The sequence below is a fragment of the Diadema antillarum genome, unplaced genomic scaffold, assembly GCF_040938485.1.
Source record: "Diadema antillarum isolate AM-2024a unplaced genomic scaffold, OU_Dant_1.0 scf00000011, whole genome shotgun sequence".
NCBI classification, from domain to species: domain Eukaryota; kingdom Metazoa; phylum Echinodermata; class Echinoidea; order Diadematoida; family Diadematidae; genus Diadema; species Diadema antillarum.
This window is the reverse complement of record NW_027270900.1, coordinates 562,993-579,487: the sequence shown is the minus strand read 5'-3', so window position 1 is coordinate 579,487 and position 16,495 is coordinate 562,993. Positions and strand designations below refer to the sequence as shown.

At 37.5% G+C, this 16,495-nt stretch overlaps 1 protein-coding gene across 1 annotated transcript in view; it reads right to left on the bottom strand.

Moving 5' to 3' along the window:
• Positions 1–867: 867 nt before the first annotated feature.
• The window catches only part of LOC139720476 (plexin-A4-like), a 40,446-nt gene continuing 24,818 nt past the window's right edge, over positions 868–16,495 (bottom strand). Inside the window, exons 25-33 of the mRNA XM_071631834.1 lie at positions 16,074–16,227; positions 7,044–7,144; positions 6,514–6,613; positions 6,082–6,167; positions 4,998–5,105; positions 4,599–4,762; positions 3,782–3,920; positions 1,825–1,959; positions 868–951 (exon numbers count right to left, since the gene is read on the bottom strand). Coding sequence (XP_071487935.1) covers positions 868–951; positions 1,825–1,959; positions 3,782–3,920; positions 4,599–4,762; positions 4,998–5,105; positions 6,082–6,167; positions 6,514–6,613; positions 7,044–7,144; positions 16,074–16,227 — 1,071 coding nt within the window. The remainder of the gene's footprint in view (positions 952–1,824; positions 1,960–3,781; positions 3,921–4,598; positions 4,763–4,997; positions 5,106–6,081; positions 6,168–6,513; positions 6,614–7,043; positions 7,145–16,073; positions 16,228–16,495) is intronic.

Below are 16,495 nucleotides of genomic sequence, written 5' to 3'. Positions count from 1 at the left end.
GCTGATGAGGGCCGAGCTGAGTATGGCCATCCAGCCGCAGATTAACGTATTTTTGTGATCATTTCTTTGTATTATTCAATAAGAAGTCGTGCACATTTATTCTTTTTAGCGGAAATAAAATCAATCAATCAATCAATCCATTATGGTCGAATGGTAAAGCGGATATGCACAGCGTGAAATATTTACAATTTAACTTATCATAAAGGAGAAGCTGCATGGGAATGAAGAGACAAGCATCACGTATGAGTTCAGACTGAGTGGCCATGGTGGCATGGATATTCCCTGGAGCGATGAAACTGCTTCTCCATTCTGCTTCTGTTCCTCTTGGTAATTGGTCTTCCTTACACAATCTTCAATAGGGAGCTTTAGATTTTGACGCGCGGACGTCTGAGACGACGAGTGTGCTGGACGTTCTCCTCTCCCCTGCGTCGAGTTGAAAAGTAGCTTTAGATTACGCTGGGACGCAACGTATAAAAAAATAAAATCGCGCCCCCATTATGATCAGTGCATGAAGTAGCTGTCTACGTTGCAAACTATGCGGACGTAAAAATAGCCCAGTACGCGTAGTGAAAAACTCAGGCGACGCAAGCTAAAAATAGATCGACTTGACGCGCGCTTCTGCGCACGCTCAGAACATGTTTTTTCCCCTCTGAACGTCCGCGCGTCTAAAATCTAAAGCTCCCTAATATTAGTACTACGCGGACCTTGCTTTATGAAACTCTGACACTGCATTGGTACGAATCCATACATTGACGTACACAAATGGGATATAGAGAGAACAAAATTATGTCTTGTCTTATAGTGAACTTGTATTGAAGTGATGCTTTGACGTTGATAAAGCCGACGGCCAGAAGTCTTGTGTGCTCACTAAAGCATGTCTTGCAGGTCGTGTTTGGTCAGGTTAAAGAGCTGCAGGAGTGCGGCATGATGGCTGAAGTGCCCTCGGAACTCCTGTTTCAAAAGTGAAATTTGTTCAGTTAATGACAAAGTTCAGCATCATAATCAATTTATTACAATTGATACGGTACATTCAACGTTCAGTAAGTAAATAGATTCGTAAAGTATAATCATTGCATTATCACATATTTAGATTCTGTTTAATCATACATTTCTTTTACGCCCATATCATTTGATTTCATCATCAATTTGTGTTTCCTTTCTTTTTCAGTATCTTTTCATATGGCTCGATCCGGTAGAGTTGGCGGGTTTTTTTAAACTTGTAAAAGGTTTGATATGATTTTGCTTACGAAAAGCATCGTATGCATGTCTGAAGTATTACATACACTGTAGTTGTTGTTTTTTTTATGAGTCATTGAAAATTGGTGTTATCGTCTCACAAGTATCTCCTTTCTTGAACAAACTGACTCTACATTAAATTTTTTCATGAATATATCTTCTAGGTATTCATTTATACTTCGTTATGGCAGCACTTCCATCGCAAAGGAATATCACAATTACGTCCTACTTACAACAATCAACATCACCTTTCCATAAATGTATCTTAAGAATGGAATGATAATGATTTTTTTCTTGCGTCATTTCAAAAGCGCAGCTTTTACACATCAAACTATATTCCAGCGCGATAACTTTCCAGGACACCTGTCAAATGGGGAGGGCGGTCGTTTTGATACAGAATATCATCGCCCTTCATGATAAACTCCAGAGCAGATTAGCCACATGGCATCTACTCTTTATCAGCTGGAAGCGTTTGGGGTCGGGGAAGGAACTGAAGAAATCAACATCCATGGATTATCGCAGGATATGTTATGAGTACACGGTGAAAAGAAAGACAAATATCCTATCGAGGTTTCAATGTTTGAGTACCTTTGTGACAGAGGCGCAGGCACTGAACAACTTTGTTTGGCGTACTTGGGGCAGACCTGCCACGCCGTTGCAGAAGGAGGACACCATACGCGACTGGAGCGCGTAATCTCCGAAGTAAGGTTGTTGCGTTGAAGTCTGAATTTGAAATGGTACAATGTATCAAGTATGATTATATTAGTACATGAAATTATTCTCAATGAAAATAATAACGGAGCTCGGAGCTAGCTACACATAGACCTCCCCTGTATACAGCTCATTTTCCCCAAACGTATTGTGTCATATCCATAATAATGATTATTATCCCAGTTTTCACGAACAGTATTGATATTACCATTTTGAGTCTCGAGATTCAAGTATTGCTAAAACAAAGATCGAATTTTGAGTCGTTAACAAGTATCTATGAGAGGTTAACCCTATAAAGCCCAAGGGGGGGGGGGGCACATTGTGCCCCCCTACCAGATTTTCATTTGCCACTCCTTATCCCTTTATCTGATTTCAACCAAATTTGGTGACTTTTCCTAAAATCTTATTGCAAACATTTTGATGTATAATTAAGCTAAATTTGATGTCGCTGGTTGCCATGGCAACCGTAAACTGACAACCATGTAAGTCAGATTTTGCATCTTTTTTTCTGTTCCCATTTCATTTAACAGCATTACAGTGTATGAAATGGGGGTTTCTTGGCTGAAATTTGTTGGAGGAGCAAAATTTGAAGTAATTATGGTCCTGGAAAGTTTTTCTGATTATTTCCTTTGTTTTTATGTGACAAAGGCATAAAACAATAGATATAATAGAGATAATTGAAAACAATATTATTTACTAAAGAATGCCCTTCTATTTTGTGTTATTTTGATACCTTCAACGAAGTTATGCCTCTAATATCACTAGTTCATCATATTATTAATTGGCAATCTCAAAATTCTACTATTATGCAAATATGAAATGTCATAACTACATGTACCCATCCCAAACATTTCATCTCAGGTCTCATAATGTACTACTTTATGTGGATATGAATAGCGCCCCCATGAGGTGACCTTGAGAAATTTCAACCATAACAAATGATAAGATTCCACTTGCTTATCATTTCTGGCAAATATGGAAATGACTGGTGTATAATAAGACATATATAATGGGGATAAAGAAATTATACAGAAAAATCATGTTTTTAGCATAATAATTATTTCTTATGTATTTCTTTATGTTTTGGTAAATAGCGCCCTCCATGGGTGACCTTGAGAAAATTTAAATGTACTGTCATGTAGAGCATGAATTACTCTACCCATGTGCCAAATATGACGATGATACATCAAATAATAAAAAAAATTTTATAGGGGCACAATGTGCCCCCCCCCCCCCCTTGGGCCTGAGAGGGGTCAAAATAGCTTCGGCTTAATAGGGTTAACCTGGGTTTTCTGACCACACATCCTGGACATTGGTTGAGGAGTAGTGTAGTAAAATCTTGAATGTCCCCTAGTGCGTGATGATAATCACTGTTTCTGAAAATTCTTGGATCAAGACGGTGACGCAGATCATGAACTAAAACATTTTCATTTATTTCTTTAATAGTCAATTTCAGACCATCGCCGAAACTTTCTTTAAAGTCTATACGGAATTTATGTGTAACGTGGCAAAAAGCACAGGAACTATTGTCATCACCGTTCATAATTAGCTAAATGACGTTTATATTCTATATTCATTCGCCAATGCAAAGAATTATACGGGGTTACTTCTCTTCGAGTTTGTACGCTATTACTAGATAAATATTTTTCACGTCAGCATTTATGGTTCCAACACAATTTCGAAATGAGGAGAAAAGTAATTCATTTTAAAAGTTCATGACACAATAAGAATGACAGGAGGATTATTTTCAGCCTTCGGCATGCTCGATAAACCATTTCATTTTCGGGATTAGCAACCGTTGCTGTTACAAACATAGAGACCAAGGCGGACGAACCTCTGGAGGTGGCTCGTCTTTCAACGCGTGGTTGATGGCGTCAACGAGCACGTTCAGGCATTGATCCGCTGGGTCTGACCTCGGCATGTTGAACAGAGAAGGAATGCTGGTGAGAAGCCCCACCCAGAATTGCGTCAAGCTGGAAGGAATCAGAAAGAGCATTTTCATGTAAAATGCCTGAAATTTAAGTGTACGTAACACTAATTTTTCAGAACGCCGATACAGTGCTTCGGCACGGAAAGTTATCGAAGGCGATCCCCCCAAATACCCACTGAAGTTCTTGAATGGTGAATGTCTTAATAACATCGGTATCAGCCGAAATGTCGGTAAGACAAAACCGATTAAAAGTCATCAAATTGAATTTCTGAATCAAGGTGACATTCTAATAGCGAAGATACAAAGCTAGAGGTTGATAAGAAGTCATAAATATTCAATGTTCCTCCAGGAATTGCAACAGGTCTACCGGAGAGAGGTTTTGAAGTTGAGCGCTCATTCATGTGAAGTGATTCACCCTTAATTACGTGTGGAAGAAAGGAAAGGATTGGAAACTTAATGGCCCCACTGTGAAAAAAAAAACAGCATCAAAAGCTGCACAATAATGAAGAACGCATAGGTAATTGATCGTAAAGGTATTCAAGGTTATGGTTACTGTTGCTACTGTTTCCATATGGTCTTTTAACACACTATCACGGTTAAAATGAAGTTGATCGGCCCAGATGCATTTTCAGGGCCTTGAGAACACGAGTTTTGGAAACGTAGGGTTACAGTTAGATAATCCACACATTTATCAAATTACGCTATATCAACGTGTCATTACCAATTCCTTTTCCATCTTTCCGCCACGTTGGTATTACTGCCAACTGCATATTCTCTAGCCACCTCGTCAAAGGTGTCGAAGAGATATCTGACCGGGAGCGGATATTTTTGTGGGAACTTGAACATCGATTCCAAAACGTTCGTCACGTATGGACTGACTGCAGCCTGTGAAAGACGAGAATTTCTCATTCATCTTCTTCATCCATTTTCATACAACAGCAGAAATGGTAATGGCAAGAATGACGATGGAGAAAAGATGATAACAATTCTATAAATTCTTACTGCTACCAGAAATTATTATCATATTAGAGTATTCAATAGGTTAAAATGTACATTACGTGAACAATAGGTAAAATATGAACATGAACATGTAAATAATACATGTGTATGAAAGGCCTACCTTTGTAGTCAGCATGTGAGCTATAGCGAGATCTCTGCCCAGCCCAGCGCGCCCCTGTGTGACGTGAACTGGGGTGTTGGTGTCATCCGTCCTCAGCTGCAGAGTTTCCTTTAACAGGTAATGATGTAATTCCAAGTGCCATGAGGTAACCACAAATCATGTCTGCTTTTATTTAAAGCAGATGTTGAATGATTATTGATAATTATTCTCTTGAGAAGAAAGATAACACCTTTCTTGGGTAATTCTGTTTTCACTTATCACACTGCTTGTAGAGAATTCATCCGGTATCTTTTTCCTCCTAAATTAGAATGAGACATTACATCACCAAGTGACGGAATGGTTGATATACATGCAATGTGTCATCCCGACTACAGCTATCGAAACTTATACCGCCGCAAGAGTGTAGACCTATTTCTGTATCATACTTATGTGGCGCAGATTTCCCACTGTGACCAGAAGTCGAGATGAAAAATACAAGGATTAAATGCGATATTACAAGAAATTCCTACTAGACCTTTTAAACTTAATGAATTAGGGAGCTTTACATTTTTGCGACGGGGACGTTCAGAGAGGAAAAAAATGTTCTGAGAATACGCAGAATCGTGTATCAAAGTCGGTTTATATATAGCTCACGTCGTCTGAGTTTTCACCACGCGTTCTGGCTTATTTTTACGTCCGCTCAATTAACGACGTAAAGACTAACTTCATGCACCGATTAAAGGGGGCGCCATTTTATTTTTTATACTAGTAGGTTGCGTCCAAAAAGCTTTTCCCCAATAAATGATGGAGAGGGAAAAAATCTCTTTGGTTGCGTCTCGGCGTAATCTAAAGCTGCTTTTCAACACGACGCAGGGAAGGAAGAGGAGAACGTCCAGCTCAAGCGTCGTCTCAAACATCCGCGCTGCATATCTAAAGCTCCCTATATCGTCAAATTCAACGTGACGTTGCAGCATAAAGCTGATTTCGAAGTACAAAAGATTCATAGATAACTTGGCATTAATTTTGCGCCACAAGGTTTATGAATCTTTACGGAAAATTAACTGTTGATGTTTGATTAGTCATATCAGACAGATATACCCCTTACCTTTAGATGCGTTGCCCCGAGGTTGGTCGGGTTTTGGGTCGAAGGGCCAGGGGGAGTTGACGTCTGATTTGCTGTCAAACTTTCGTCTGAGAAATAAGAGTATACAAAACAACCCTTGTATGAGAGGATTGACAATAGACTCGGAAACAAGGGTCAAACTAAGTTACACATACAATACTGTACTCGAAAAGTGCAGTACTGATTAAGTTGGACGTTGCCGTTGAAAATGTGAACCATTCAAGAAAAGTTGTGGTACAGAAACTCAAAATAATTGAAACATTTCAAAGGAACGAATAGAATGATCAAGATGAATCTTCACACTTAACTCATACCGAGATGATGAATTCTTTATAAATAGCCTACGTATATGAAATCTAATTGTCAGAGAACTGACAGCATAAAAGTAAGCAAGGTAGAGGAAGGAAATCTTACATTTGTTTGACAAAATATTGGAGGGAACAAGTTCTTGATATCCACTGGAATCCGCCATAGCTTCCTTTGGTCTGACAGAGACTCGACATCCATGATCCAACTTGTATGAGAGAGAGAGAGAGAGATGCAATGTTTAGATGAGTCTCGGGAGTATTACATATTACTAATATGATCTATAGTGTGACACGGGCTTTATCCAAATATTTATCTTGCCGATGAAAAGATGAGTTATTGGCATGTATTAAATTGCGTGGATACACTCAGATGAATCTTAAACCTCTTTTGCATATATGTATTTCCCATTCATAAATGTCGCCTCTAAGGATTCAGAGATACCCTAATTATTTGCATGATATATTGACCACCTCACTTTTGTGTCGGCATTCATGTCAACTAAAACCCTCTTTTACCCTATTGTGCCAATGTGCCAATGATTAAGAGACTATAACAAAAACTATAACATACTTTGCAGGAATTACAGGGTTAGGACGGCTTGGCCTACCATCATATTATAATGTTTTGGCGCTTACCCCGTACGTCTTCACAGTATTCATTCTTCCCGAAACATGACCATCAGTTCCTTCGTCTTCATCTCGCAAGATCAGATATGTCCCGGCGTCTTTCAGCCAAACTTTGAGTGTGAAATAGCAGGGGGACGAGGAAGAGGGGTTTTATTCGTTACATATTCGCGGGTTGTTGTCGTTGTTGCTGGTGTGTGTGTGTGTTTTTTTTTTTTTTTTTTTGTTGTTGTTCTTCATGGTGTTCTTGTACTGATTTTTTGTTCACGAGGACACAGTTCAAATCTCCCTAAGGATTACGATATTCATTATCGTCGGAAAACAAGCAAACAAGCAAGATGACTTGCCTGCATATCGCAGGTTGTATACCATGTGTATGGTTTGTAAACTTGACATAGCTTCCAAGAAGGGAAACGTTGTAAAGATCTGAAGAACAAAAGCTGAAGAAAAAAGTGGTCACCACAGCTAAAAGCTTTCCAGAGGACAACCTAATATTGTGAATATAGTGCTTATCAGTAAATGTTCATAGAGCTTTTAGACTTTGTGACCTTGTCGGAATTCACCTATATTCCAACCTGACCAGCATGTTTCAGGTTATGTAACAGTGTTGTACTGAGATTGATGGCCATGACTCAAAGCTGTGGAAAGTTACAGATAGTACATAAAAAAATCAAACAGGATTTTTGAGTGGTCGCTTCATTGGCGAAAATATACGTCTATTATATGACACGCTACTTTATACTGAATTAAATGATATAGCAGGCATGCTTCTTGTTATCGATTTCGAAAAAGCTTTCGATTCCGTATCGCATACTTTTCTATTCAAGGTCCTGGATTTTTTTCACTTCGGTCCATCTGTAAAGAAATGGATCAAGTTATTTTATGCAAATGCATCCTCTTGTGTATTAGTTAACGGATACTGTACAGATAGATTTGAAATAGGACGAGGGTGTCGCCAGGGAGATCCTTTGTCCCCCTACCTCTTTTTGTTAGTCAGTGAAATACTTGGTATCCTAATACGACACTCGGATTCTTTAGTTGGATTGCATATGAATGGGAAATCACTTAAACTTTTGCAATATGCAGATGATACCCTTTTGACACTCAACGGTTCAACCCAATATTTACAAAGTGCTCTTACAATACTTAATGAATTTGTAAATATGTCCAACCTCAAAATTAACGTAACTAAAACTCAAGTAATATGGATTGGGAAGAACAGAACTTTCAAAAAAGAGATTTTACACGAGTACAAATTAAAGTGGATATCTGAAGGATATTTCAGGTACCTGGGCATTGATTTTTCAGTTAAATTATCTGAAATGGTTAATCACAATTATCAAGAAAAGGTTAAAGAGATAAAACGTCAGATAGCGATATGGCTGAAAAGAACATTGACTCCCTTAGGGAGAGTAACGATAGTAAAATCTTTATTGATACCCAAACTGAATTATTTGTTTTTATCTCTTCCAGAACCAAAATTAGAAATTATGAATGATGTTAACCGATCTTTTTATAAATTTATATGGCACGATAAACCTGATAAAATAAGTAGGAAACAAATGTGCCAATTATACAGTGATGGTGGGGTTAAAATGACAGATATTTTTATACATTCTAAATCACTCAGAATATCATGGATAAGAAGATTCTTTTGTTATCCAAGTAACGAAAATTTCACTTTACATATGTTCCAAACATTCTTGCCTCCATCATACACATCTCTCCACTTATTCATGGGGGCTGAACATTACAAAGAATTAGCCATTTCAATGCGCAACCCATTTTGGAAAGAGGTATTATTAGCCTTTTCAGATTTAACTCAGTCCATTGTAGATAATATCGCATGTCAACCCCTTTGGAACAATCCTAGAATACAAGTTAATAATAATGTAATTTATTATAAGTCATGGTGTGCTAAGGGGGTACGTTTTGTTAACGATGTCCTAGAAACAGATGGAAAATTACTTTCATATTTTGATTTTCAACGTAAATACAATGTACAAGTAAACTTTCTTCAATATTATGGTTTGTGTAATGCTATTCGATTTGGTTATAATAAAAATGTCATACCTAAGATTATGGAACCTACATGTATTATCCCTGAAACATTGTTTTTAATACTGAAAGTGAAAAAAGGTTGTGCACATATCTACCAGGCTTTCTTGAAACATAAGACAAAGGAATGTAAAAGTCTTATAAAATGGAAACAGGAGTTTGATTTTGACAATATCATTTGGAGTTTTTATTACCAAATTCCCTTTTATTCAACTGTCGATGTAGACATGAGATGGTTTCAGTTCAAGATGCTAAATAGAATTCTTTATATGAAAGACGCTTTATTGAGATTTAAATTAGTAACAGATAACTTATGTACTTTTTGTAATAACAGCGAAGAAACAATTATGCATATATTTTGTTCTTGTATATATTCAAACGAGATATGGTCAAAACTTGAGCTTTGGCTGTCCCGTAATGCTATTCATATTAAGCTTACAAATCAAAATAAATTATTTGGTTTTTATGGACGTAATAACAGTGCCCTCAATTGCATTATGATTATAGTAAGGAAAGACATTTTTACAGCCAAATGCAAATATTGTTTGCCAGTTTTTGAACAAATCATGTCAGCGATAAAAAGTTATTATGATATGGAAAAGTATATATGTAAAACAAATCTGAAAGAAAAGAAATTTATGAAAAAGTGGTTACATTTTACTAAATGTTTCTGATTGTGTTTTCTTATGAAATGTGTGGCGCTCCGACAAAATGAGTCATAAGTCGCACGGGGACTTTTCCCGTAATGAGCCGAAAATGAAGGGGAAGCACTACTCGGGTCGAAATTTTTTTATGACGGATTTTGATTCCTTGACGTTTTATCTATTTGTACAAAAAATTTCAGCGTGTAAAAATGAGGACAAGTGTCTCAAATCACAGTTTTTCTGAGACAATTTTTTTCGGTTACATTTTTTTCGAGCGCTCGCCTTTGCGTTGCGTTTCGCACCTATTGTTCTTGCCCGATTGAGACTCCGCCTCCGTTGCTAGGGCGTATGCTAATGAAGCATTGCTCTTGACCCCATTGAAGACAAAACAAAGCATGGTGCGCGCGGCGACGTCGGCGGCGGCGAGGGCTTAATATTACGCAATAACAGTGAGCTGACCAAGGCTATCGATTGCAAGACCAGCGAGTTGCGTTTGATACATGCACCACATTTCATGAAGTGGTGATTGATTTGACGCACAAATGGCGCTGAAAAAATAATTCTAACGAATGATCAAGCAAAATTTATGATACTTTATCAATGAGCTAATACAATGATCACATATCGAACTTGAAACCTTTCTATGTGTGTGTGTGTACATGTACTTTTACAACTTTTATTGGCCTCATTAATGAATTCATTCAAATAATTATGTATAATTGCCATTCCCTGGTATGTGACTTGCTGTTTAAAGTTCATCTTTGGAGATATAGCATGGCCTAAGTTGTCAATTATTCTCGTCTTTATAAAGTCAACAATTCGCATGATAATTTAAGCCAAATGTGTGTAATGCGTAATTTTATTTCCCCGGTTAATAAAACTTATTGCCCTATTTTCTTATGATGGTTTGGGCCGCAACGGCATGGAGAGAAATCGGACGACAAACATTATCAATGCCCAAATAGCTCATGTTCCCTTTGGAGGATATTCTGACTCTTGTCATTTGTGTATTTTTTAGAAGTAGGACCTATTTGAGAAAGTGACAGAAAGCTGTGTCGCTACTCAAAAGTGTGTTTCTTCATTTTCTTTTTTAATCAGAATGTGTGTAATGATAGCTGTTTGTCGTGTCTTACGTGTAGCTGACATGTGAGAGGTCAAGTCTGCAAAGAATTTGGCTAACAGCTTTGCGAAGTAGCAGCGCTAATTGCCTATTGAATTGTGTATTCTGAGGAATTCCGAATGAAAGAGCTCGGACGACACTGTTCACGCCTTGTATCCGAGTAAACCCCGCATCAACGAAGCCTTGAACAATGAAAGGTAACTTCCTGCTATCAAGGGGTGGATAATCACGCAACCAGTACAATTCTTTTTTTCGCTATTGATAGCAGAATTAGTGACGTAATGGAGCGACAGTGTTGGAGGATCGGCATTATGTCTGCTAATTTCTAAAAGATTTTTTTCAGTCCCCTTTTGTGTTCAGAACCACAGCCAGGGACGCTAACTTACTTTATCTCCTACAAGCTATCGTTACTATCTTATAACGTGAATTTTATGAAAGGTTGAAAGTGATCGCGGAATCAGTTCTTCTGCGTGACACAAGGCTTTTATAATAGCATACCAAGCTTAAATCGTTTACCTGTATAGAAAGGGCGGGAATACACACTTATCGCAATCATCCGGATTTGAGAGTGATACACTCTACTACTTTTCTTCATCTTTCCCCCGACAAAGACCATGGTAGTTCAAAACAAACAAGCAAACAAACAAACAGTTGCATTATATCAGAACGTACAGAATTATTGTGGTTCATGCATAGGTCATCTTTTGATGTATATAGTAGTCATTTGTTGTCGTTTTTATAGCGTGTCCTAATAAATGCCTTTAGCGAAAACCCAACACAACTTTTATCAAGGAGGGAAGGGAACTTAAATTTAAATATAACATAGTTTATAGAAATCAGACATGTAAATAAGGCAATCATATACATCCGCATGGCCGATTTAATCTCTTACTTTGACTATTAAACATGATCGCCTGCATTTACGTGCTTTTTCTAATTTCTTGAACTTTGCCTCATTTTCTCTTTTTTTTAAAGAGTTGCTCGCAACGTTTAAAAATCGTAACGCAGTCCGCTTTCCCACAATTAAATGTTCCATTTGATTCGTCACTTATTGTTGGTCGGGTGACGCCAAATGTTGGAAACTCGAGCAATGATACATAGCATTTTGTTTGTTGGTTTTCGTCTCATTGCTCAAACGAATTTTGACTACGATTACAGAGGTATCATCTACGAGACTTATCTGATGGTTTTTAATACAGAAATGATCATCAATCAGCAAGGATTAATCAACAAGTCATGAATTCATTCATTCATTCATGAATTCATACCCATCATGTCTAATCGAACTACGACATTGTTGAGGTAACCGCGCCTTTTTATTCTCATAGTTAAAACTAATTCTTGGCATAATCCAAACAAATAATTCTTTATATAATTTCTCAAAATACTCAAAAGATGGCCGTAGTCAAAACTTTCTACAAGGATTGCATACGGCAATCTTTACTGGCCCAAACAAGTTTTCTAGAGCTATCAGTTCCCCCTATGACGATGATTTCGTTTGCGTTTCGAAGTTGTACCGAACTGCTTTCAAAACAGCTATTACCTTTATAGTTCGATTAATGAACCAGTCTTTTGAATTCATAACCAACATTCGTAATCGTAACCATACAGTACCATAATACTGTCAACAACATTTGGAAATGTAAATGCTACAATAATAGCATGAAATAAATGAGTAACGATTATCTTCATACATTATAATTCCTAAGTGATGCCGCTGCGATAATGACACATGGTTTGACTACTGCTTCAAACAAATAAAAGGAAAAAGGAATGGGATATACTTCTAATGATGATACCACCCCGTACAATGCATTCCACTGTATTTGGTAACATTTGGTTACGTTTCTGTGCGCTTTACGTACGGAAAATAAAAGGCAGATTGATTCCTTTAAAATGCTAACACACAACGCATTCAAAATGTTGGTTTTTTTTTTAAACACACCGTGTATAATGTAATGTTTTAGTATACGTTTTGAAACTTTGAATTTGCGAGTCCTTTGTAAAGTTATAAGGGTTGTTACATATCAAGCAAAAGGGATTCGGATTTGCTCAGAACACTAAAAATGCTTTATATGGCGATCGCTCGCAACAGAGACAATCAGCTTCAGTAGATATACAATGTAATTCTGTTTTCATAAAATGAAAGAGAAACGTAAAGAAGTCAACTTTTTAACTTCATTTAGCTTTCTCACCAATTGAGCTTGATTTGATCTGCCATGCATGATATCGCTGTATGTTCTATTAATTCTATCAAATTATTTGATTGGCGTGCTTGTTTTTTATGCGGACTATTACAGGTAAGTATAGTCACTAATTCATTGAAGTTCATAATATTTGTACGATTATGGCGTGTTAGTTGTTTTGTATTTTCATTTTTATGATAATATCACGTGTGTATCTGATTCTGACCACGAAAATATGGCGACTATTTAAATGCGGAGTATGTACTGGAAAACTAATGTCTCCTGCCAGTATAGACAAACTAATTTCTAGTCTATCCCCGCTTGAAATGGAATTTAAAAAAAAAAAACGAAGTTCGACTTTCAGCAGATTTCAACCGTTTTGTATAGTGCCTGATACAATAATGATTGTATCTCACGGAAGAAAACTAGTCTCCTTGCCTGAATTTTAGCTGCTTCCTTTTCAAGCTTGCGGGAAAGAAATAGCTGAACATCAATCGCAATCATACGGAGAGGCACATCCTTAAAAATAAACACAGGAGTACTGAGACATACTACTAAATAAAAACGGGCCTTTTATCACTATTGACAACGCATGACAATGAAATGTTTGTTTGTTTGTTTGTTTGTTTGTTTGTTTGTTGTTGTTGTTGTTTTTTTTTTTGGGGGGGGGGGTAATACAATTTATTATTCTGAAGGTTCGTTAATCATACAATGAAATATGGTTCGCTATTTGCTTAGGTTCGTTAAAAACAACAACAAACAAACACACACACACATTAAATGCGGTTCCTTTTCCGGTGTTTCCTTTACCCGAAAGTAATCAAGCAATCATTTATTTTAGTAAGGTTTGTGAATACAAAACGAAATGAGGAAGGCCTAAGTATTAATTTAGAATATATGTAAGTATAATTATCTATACTCAACTTCACAAATGCAGAAAGATTGTAACTGTAAATGTGATGTAAAAAAAAAAAAGATAAGCTTAAGCTACAAGTTAACGAGTCTTTATATGCTATGGTATTACAAAAGTGACCGAGAATAAGAAGTATATTCATGATACAGTCATAATTATAAACCCAACGTGAAGCTGTCAGGCCTACATCAACCTTTGCTTCTGATACGTATAGTACGTGCAACATTGGCAAGCTTGATAAGCGATAATTCTGTGGACGCAACGCCTATAAAGGATATGTGCCTAATATGGCGGGAATTCAGAATGTTACGGCTGTATACAGCTGCAGCAGAACAGACGCGAAAGCAGTCTTTGATGTTCTGCAACATTACGACCATGTGCGTAATTTGAGGATTTTTAGTACACGCAAAGAATACGATCTCAAAAGACGACTATCGTTAATTAACTTCATTTTAAACCCCCGCCTACAATGGGTTCTCAGGTTCTATCTAGGTATTGGTACTTGCTAAACGCATCCTCTTTAGTTTCCATTGACAACAACTACATGGGAGGAGAATGGAAGCAATCAACGCCCTCGCTAAAAGACGCTTCTCGTAAGACGCATTGCGTGCCCGCCTACAATAGGTTCTCAGGTTCTATTTAGGTATTGGTACTTGCTAAACGCATCCTCTATAGTTTCCATTGACAACAACATGGGAGGAGAATGGAAGCGATCAACGCTCTCGCTATGGACGCTTTTCGTAATACGCATTGCGTGCCTTGTTTTCTTTCTACTGTTTCCTATTGTTTGTGAGTTAAAAACTTGCGGCAAACTACACCGCAGCCGACACACAACGCGTACCGACTCATTCACGCGGCGGCAGCGGCACGGACACAAACGCACCGAAGTTTACATCGGACGACCGTATTGGTCAGAATCGTTAATGATAGACCTGTCCTGCGATTGGTTAATTATCAAACACACCCAAGCTATCGCCTTATACGGTAGTGCGTGCGATGGAGCGTAAACGCCGTCGCTAAGCAGGACTGTTGTATTGTTTCGTCCCGCGAAAGAAACAGGTTGTGAGCTTGAACCTAACCTGAACTTTGAGAGCGATTTTCTCCGTTATTTAGAAAAAGGACTGACATCGTAAGCGTAGTTAATATTCGTTTTTATGATCTACAGGGATGTCGAAATGAGTTGTATTACATATCAGTGTAAAGCTTAAAGTCTGTAGAATTCACATATAGGCATAACTACGATTTCATTTTTTGCGACTTTTGACTCATTCCGACGGAGCGCCACACAAATGATTTGTCAGTCAATTTTCTGACACTTTGAAAAGAATTTGCAATTTATAATTGATTTTTGTAACTGTTTGCTGTTCTTATTGTATTTAGAATGGCCAAGAATATCATGTGTTAAATCTGCATGTACATACATATCTCTTTTTGTATATATTTGATATTATTCAATAAAGGAACCCTGTGGAAGGGGAAAAAAGAAAAAACAAACAAACAAACAAACAAACACGCAAGTACGGAGCTTGTGAGGAAAGTTCATTGACCTTTGACCTTCTCAGACCTCGATCACCCACACTCAAACCTGACCAACATTTTTTCAAGATATATATCTGTGATGCTAGTTTGGTGGTCATGACTCAACGCTGTGGAAAGTTATTGAGTACATCAAATTGTTGACTACGACAACGGAAAGTGAACGCCTATGCCACGCGTCCGCTCCACGGGCGACATAAATACATTGGCATAAAATCTCAAAAAAAGATCATAAGACGCAACCTGTTACTTTTCACATTAGTCCACACAGGATAGTCGTTTGCTTTTAAAACTATTTCCAAATTGTCCTTGTCATAATTTTCACTTTCCTTACACCACGATTATTTCACCTATTTCCAGATAATGTGGTTGGGTAGTTTGTTTGGAGATTTTACACTGGAAGTCTCCCTTTGACACACTGCCTCAAGTTCTGCATACAAAAAAAGCGAAAACTTTTCTGTGCCCCCACACGGTTCATTCTAGCATGTGATCAAATTGAATGTATACTAGAGAAAACTAATGTCATGTGGCCATGGGGCAAGTATTGCATGAACCAGGGTGGTTCATGAATATTTGAAGACCTACCTACATCCAAAGACTCTCCATCGGTCGGAAGAAGACGATGTCCAACTTTCCACATAGAATCTAGGATTTTCTGCTTTGTCTGTCCCACAGTATCGACATCTAACACTTTTACCTTAAGGAAGGCATTGTCGTCTTCATCAACAACAAAAAGCACCTGGAAGAAGAAACGCAACGCCAGATAGCTGTTTTAATATGATTCCTTAATTACTGTATGACATTTTCGAAAATAAGCTTTAAAACATCCCAAACACAAAACAAAAAAGTGCATTAAACAAACAATGTCTTCCAACAATGGAAGTGCTACTTATTTTCACCTCTTGCCTGCATACAATGTTTTTCGTTTATAGTGTCAACACAAGGGCCCTGTTCTATGAAGAGTTACAATTGATTATAATTATAGTCGATTTCTATCATAAGTCTAT